General features: G+C 39.0%; 1 protein-coding gene across 17 annotated transcripts in view; it reads left to right on the forward strand.

Moving 5' to 3' along the window:
- Positions 1-6,295, forward strand: part of LOC109403644 (proton-coupled zinc antiporter SLC30A1) — a 117,280-nt gene extending 110,985 nt beyond the window's left edge. For all 17 annotated transcript variants that reach the window (XM_062853328.1, XM_062853330.1, XM_062853329.1 and 14 more), the window contains 2 exons: positions 4,811-4,889; positions 4,949-6,295. In XM_062853328.1, coding sequence (XP_062709312.1) covers positions 4,811-4,889; positions 4,949-5,028 — 159 coding nt within the window. In that variant the 3' untranslated portion in view covers positions 5,029-6,295. The remainder of the gene's footprint in view (positions 1-4,810; positions 4,890-4,948) is intronic.
- Positions 6,296-6,856: the final 561 nt, after the last annotated feature.

Consider the following 6,856-nt stretch of genomic DNA (forward strand, 5'->3'; position numbering starts at 1 on the left):
AAACTTACTTCGTTGATGGGCGGTTTCCTGTGGAGTGGACAAATGACACGTGTCCCCATACAACAGCTAGCTCTACCTACTGAGCGTGGTGGGTTAAAACTGCAGCTTCCCGGACAAAAATGCAAAGCACTTCTCATCAATCGGCATCTTAATGAGTTGCCGTTCACGCCATTCTATCGAAGCTTCTTCAACCTGGTCCAAAACCCTCCAGATTTGCAGACGATCCCAAGTAACTGCCCATGCTTGAAAACAATAGTACAAGAATCATCTTACCTTCCCGAAGCAATAAAGGCGAATCCAACATCGCGTACTATACATACACAACTTGTGTTGTTAGCAGATCAACCGAAGGTAATGAACGAAAACCCGAATCGCGACTGGAAACGTATATGGCGCAACATCGCGGATCACCGACTCAACTGTACAGAGCGAGGCCTGTACTACATGCTGGTAAACGATAAGATTCCCCACCAAGCTTTGATGTTCAGAATGCAACGCGTCAATTCACCTGCGTGTGCAATATGCAACGTTCCTGAAGACCTCAAGCACAAGCTTTCAACCTGCAGCAGAGTTTTGAGAGCGTGGGGAGTATTGCAGACAAAACTACGTGTCATTGTCACTAATAGAAACTTTGCTTTTGATGATCTAAAATATCCAGAACTAAAAATAGTGAATAGATATGATAGGCTTTTGATTCTGAAAACATTTATTCAATATGTAATATTCATCACTCATGACAACAATCACATTAATGTAGATGCGTTGAGTTTTCATCTTGATTCTGAAATCTAATCATAATGAAATCGAATTTTGTAAATAGCAATTAGTTAAGACATATGCATTGACGAAATAAATTGGTTTTATAAAAAAAAAAATCAGTTGAATCTTTGAAGAAATCGCAAGAGAATTTGTTGGATGAACTAATAAAGAAATCTTTGGAAAAACTCCTAAGGAAATTTGGGGGGAATTTCTTAAGACACCTTTGAAGCAATTTGTATAGATTTTTTTGGAATTTATGGAGCGATTCCTGAAGAATTCTCGATGGGTACCCTATTGCGGCGCTCATAATAAATCCACATTGGGCGGCGGCGATATGCCCGCGAGGAGATGCCCGCGATACAGACGCAATGTCAAAATCGATCAGATACTGTCACCCACCCAGCAGCATCGCAACAGCCTTCAGGCCGTTCATATCAAAACAAAAGTTAACACAATGGCAACTCAGGTGGCCAGAAATCGTAATAATATTTATCGCGACATTGATTCACTTATATGCATACGCATCACCTCGTCGGCTTTGTGTTTAATAATCGGGAAGTTATTTAGTGATGCTGCAGGGGGATACGGCTTCATCTTTTCCATTTCCACATTGCGTCTGTATCGCGTGTATCTCCTCGCGGCCATATCGCCGCAGCCTATTGTGGATTTGATATAAGCGCCGCATGTAGAATTTCTGACCATCAGGTCGCTCATAGTGGTGCGGTCATATTTTTGCAACTTGATGGAAAAGAAGAAGACTAACGCGTTTCGCGGATTTATCTTGCAAGGCACAATATATGAAAGCTTAAACTTGCATTAATCACTTAAAAGATGCTTCTAGGCATTCTTAAAGAATTCTTGAAGAAAGTTGCAAAACAGTCTTAGGAGGAATCCTTGTAGAAACTTCTGAAGAAATCATTTGATTTTATCTTATCAAATCAGATATATATTCCCTTATTATGTAAGCATATACGCTCCTATTTTCATCCTACTGAAAACAAAGGAATGAAGCGCTTTTTCATATTTTTGTTAGAAGTGAGCACGAATGATAATAAAAATTACGTAATCAATCGGCGCGGTAATCGCTTTGTTTTCGAATAAGTTGAATTTGGGATTGTAGGATTACTAAGACACGTTGACCCTACCAGGAATCCGCGAAGATATTTTTGGACGAATTTTAAGAGGAACTTCTGGAGGAATCAATAATGAATCCTGTAGAAATGCCTGACTGAGATGCTTGACGGTAACTTTGAATATATTTTTTTTTCGGAACGAGAATGAGAGTTTTTCGAAAGAATTTCTAAGGAGTCTGCTCAAAAGTCACAATAGAAATTTGTAGAAGAGTTCTTAGATGAATGCTAGCAAAAAATCCTGAAGGAATCCTTGGGGAAACTCGTAGAGTAGATGAATTCTAAAGAATTCGTTGGAAGAAATCCAGAAGGATTTTTGGAAAGAATTCCAACAGAAGTTCCTCTCAGAATTTTCTTGGAGGAACTTCTATAGGGATCCTTGGTAGATTTTTAAAAATTATTTTCCAATGGATTCTTTTGAAATTTCTCGAAGGATTTCTAGGATGAATCTCATAATAAAACTTTAGAGAAACTCCTTGGAGAGTCCTTGCAGATTTTTTTCGAAAAAAAAAGCGTTGCAGTAATTCTTGAAGGAATCCTTGGAGAAATTTCTAAAAGAATCTTTGGAAAAATTCTTAAGAAATCTTCAAAGGAACGCCAAGATAAGTTATGAATACTTGAGGTAATGCCAAGATAAATTCTTGGATAAATCAATGGCGAAATGATTTGCATACGTGGAAAAATCATTTAGGAGATATTTGGAGGAACTCCTGGTAGAAACTATGGAGGAATGTTTGAAAAATATCTGAAAGGACTTTGAAGCCTTTGCAAGAATCTTTTGAATTTCGATGTACTTTTGAAAACATCCTTGGAGACAACACTGCACGGAGAAAAATGAGTGTAGTTTGTTGAATTTCTATTCAAGTAATTAGTAGTTTTGAACTGAACTTCTGTTGCATTAAACCAGAAATAACGGTTTGATACAAACTAGCTGGATTGTTATTTCTACTACCAAAAGTTATCGCAAAACAACAAACATTTCCAGTTGATCTAAACCGAAGATTTGTAATTTCAAACCAAATCATCCGTTTACATTTACTAAAGCTAGGGTTGTTAAGATTCCGGTAAAAAATCAGAATATTAGTTAAATTCAACCAATTTGGCGGTAGTTACAGAAAAAACAACAACCATATTGGTTTGTTAAAACTAAAATTCTGGTTTGTTTCTCTTCCGCCATTGACACCCAAGCCCGTTGCTCAAGTCCAGTATGTGGGACTTGTGAAAAAAAAGTTCTTTTTAAGTAAAATTACTGTGATCTGCATATTTGAGTGGTTTATTCAATCGCTTGTAACAACACCTGCCTGGATTTAAGGTAATATGAAACTATTTTACTTCATTCAGAATAAGACATGTTTATTGGTATTTCAGCAGTTTCCCTACGACATAATGGAGGGCGGAGGCTCCATCGATCGCATGGCACCGCATCGATAGCTTGATCACGAATATTAGTTCTATAGGTAGAAGCTGCCGTTTTCGTAATAAATCGTATGAATAAACGAGGTTTCAAATTTGTTTAAGCATGTTTTACAATAACTAGGTATTTTATGAAAATAACAGAAATCACAAATACCGGAGGGTCGGACAGGGGGGAGAGGGGGGAGAGGGGGGAGAGGGGTCTGACCGGAGGGGTTTGTAGTTTCAACTAATGATTTGGTTTGTTTTGAACGGTAAATGGAAGTAGGAAACAAACCAAAATTTGTTAAATACAAACGGAATATGGCAGTTAAAACAACAAACAAAACCGTTTATTTACGCGACTGTCAAAACGAAACAACCAACAAAATAGTATTTTCAAACGGAGGTTAGTAGAAATTAATCGCTGAAGTGCCAGAGAAACAACCCAAAACTTTGGTTGAAAGCAACTACCGCGGTTAGTTAAATTAAACTAATATGCCGATTGTGCCAAATTCAAACCGAAAATTCGGTTAAATTAAACCGAAATTCGTTTGTATTTACTAATTATTTTTCTCCGTGTGTAAGAATACATGAAAGAGTCTCTCTCTCTCTCTCTCTCTCTCTCTTCTTGGCGTAACGTCCTCACTGGAACAAAGCCTGCTTCTCAGCTTAATGTTCTATGAGCACTTCCACAGTTATTAACTGAGAGCTTCCTCTGCCAATGACCATTTTGCATGTGTATATCGTGTGGCAGGCACGAAGATACTCTATGCCCAAGGAAGTCAAGGAAATTTCCTTTACGAAAAGATCCTGGACCGACCGGGAATCGAACCCGTCACCCTCAGCATGGTCATGCTCAATACCCGTGCGTTTACCGGCTCGGCTAAATGGGCCCTCCCTGAAAGAGTGTTTAGAGAAATATTGAATGACACCCTTTCATTGATTGCTTGAAACATTCTTGAAGACACATTATTATTCAAGAAAGATTTTTTCAAAGAAAATGAAATAGCAATCTTTGAAAGAATTCATAAAGGATTACTTGATGTAATTCATAAATAAATTGTTAAAAAAAATCGTCATAATTCTTAGAAAAAAAAAATACGTTCATTGATGGAACTCCGGGATGTATCTTTGCAGAAACCTCCGAAGAAATTCTGAAAGGAATACAGAAAATATTTTTTAACCTTCAGTCAGTTGGCCACCACTGCTAGCATCACGCTTATGCTGAGAAGTCGAGATTTGTTTCAACGCTTTGTACAAAATACAACGGCGTGATTATTTGAGAGTTAGAAGAATAGATTTAACATTGTAAAATATGTTTATCTGTAATTTTCATGGGGCATACAAATTTGGTACCGCACCGAGTCCCCAAATTCCTAGCTACGCCACTACTAATCATCAGCGCATAGGTCGCAGGGCTGGTAAACTCATTTTGCGGCAGATACAATACACCTATTATGTATACTATCAATCCAAATTTTCAAGGAATTCTGATATATCTCGATTGTTTCTTCTCTTCGTTACAGAACCAACCATCTTCACCAGCACCTTCACCATATTTGTGTCGCCAAAGAAATACCAGAACCGGGGATGATGTCGAATCAGGTAAGAAGCTACACCATACCGCTTATGTAAAAAGTAATTTTAATGATTCTGCTCCTCAGGTTCCCTATTGGACCAAGCCAATCAGACATCTGGCTCGGTAGACGTGGACGGAAACGGCATGCCAAAGCTGACGGTCTGACAGGCGACGACCGAAGATATTCAGCATCCATCTCGTACTTTTCCCCGTTCTGCTTCGCCTTCCCTGTCCTACCGTTGTCCCCCGAAACCGTTATTGTCGTCGTTGTCATCGTACTCTGGTACGCCGTACCAGGCTAATCAACAGCGTCCCTCGTTGTCATTGTCGTCGGTGTCTTTTGTGAAGAGAACCAGCAGTAGTGCTTCGTGCAAACAACCCTTTTCCCCACTCGCAGGCTGTGATGGTCGACGTAATATATTTAACCTAAGCTCTAGTAACCTTAATGCCGGAGACGGCGGCGGGCCTGTTCATGGTGGCCATTCCGTCGTCGTTAGTAGTGCTAATTTTAGTGGTATCAATACCGGCGTTGACGGCAGTTTGTCCAAAGGACGGCATTTCAGCTTACAGGCGGCCTCCAGTAGTTTGTTGGAGAGCTACGTTAACGGTTCCGATTCACCCCTGCGGAATCTGTACTGTCAGTGTAAGCACCATGCCGCAGAGTAAAACAGGCACACTTTTACACATACTGAACAACAGTGACCGTTCGATAGTTGCAACCATGTTGATTACCTCGCTGGTAACGTGTTTCGTTCGCTTTTTGCAATTTTGCAGGACAATATGACATTCATTTGAGATACATCGGACTTGTAGGGCAAGAACACAACCTTTTACTTGGCTTTCGCCCCCTCCTTTAAAAAAATCATTTTGGCCCTTCATACATTAATATGCTGATGAATTTTTTGATGCTCTGAATGATCGGCATTCATCGTACTAGATGGACTGGACAGCTGTCGTACTAAAATGAATGGCGCACTTGCACAATCGTCAATCTTACAAAGTCAACAAATTCTCTAAGAGGTTAGAGGTAAATTCTTTGTATTGCCGAAAAAAATAAGACTTTACCCTATCCACACCAGTGCGTTGCAATCAGCGAACGGGAATACAAAATGCGTTGACGACACTATAAGTAAAATCGAATGTTCACTGTTCCGATAGAATTAATTAGTATTTTTGTCAGACATAGGAACAACAAATTTAAACGAAATAGACTCGAGTGTGAGTAGGTTGAGTTTATATGCAAGGGAGACCTTTTGTGAGTTTTGTATTGAGTTCTTATGTTGGATTTTTTACTCTTGTGAACAAACAAATAGAACTAGTTTGTTGGTAGATAACAAAGAAGATTTTTATATGATAAATAAACAAAGTATTTTATGTCCTAGTACAATTGATACTGAAATTCTAAGAGAATACGTTGACGTGCAATCGTTTACACTGGTTTGTCATTGATTTTCTTTAGATATCACATCCTCATTTCTACGCAGCATCACTGGCTCGAGCTAGTAGTATAGCCACAATTGTGGTGGCCTCGACAACTCAAATCGAAATTTTGGAACAGCCTTTTGATCCTTTGTATCATTTCGAAGAACAACATATGCCTTTTTTAGCGGTGTTGAGCGAGGTGTTGAGGTAATTCTATATTCTGAATCTGCATGCTAAACTGAGCCAAAATCAATATTTTCATGAATTATGGTGCCCGGGAAACTATTTAAAAATCAATTTGAAGTTTGTATGGGAGCGATTTGTCGAATCACGCACCCCTCGACGCATTTTGTACTGAGCGGAGCTGCCAAACAGTTGCCCAGCTGTTAAAGCGTGATTTCGAAAAATCTATTTTAAATTGATTTTAGGTACCAAAGTAAAGTTCTAAAAATCTGAAAAAAAAAAAAACATACTGGTTCAGAAAAATATGCTCTTGTTGTGTTGCCAACAGTAGCTGCAACTAGATGTTTTGCTCGGGTATCTTGGCGCGGCGACGTCGTCCACGGTTATT

The sequence above is a fragment of the Aedes albopictus genome, chromosome 2 (assembly GCF_035046485.1).
Source record: "Aedes albopictus strain Foshan chromosome 2, AalbF5, whole genome shotgun sequence".
NCBI classification, from domain to species: domain Eukaryota; kingdom Metazoa; phylum Arthropoda; class Insecta; order Diptera; family Culicidae; genus Aedes; species Aedes albopictus.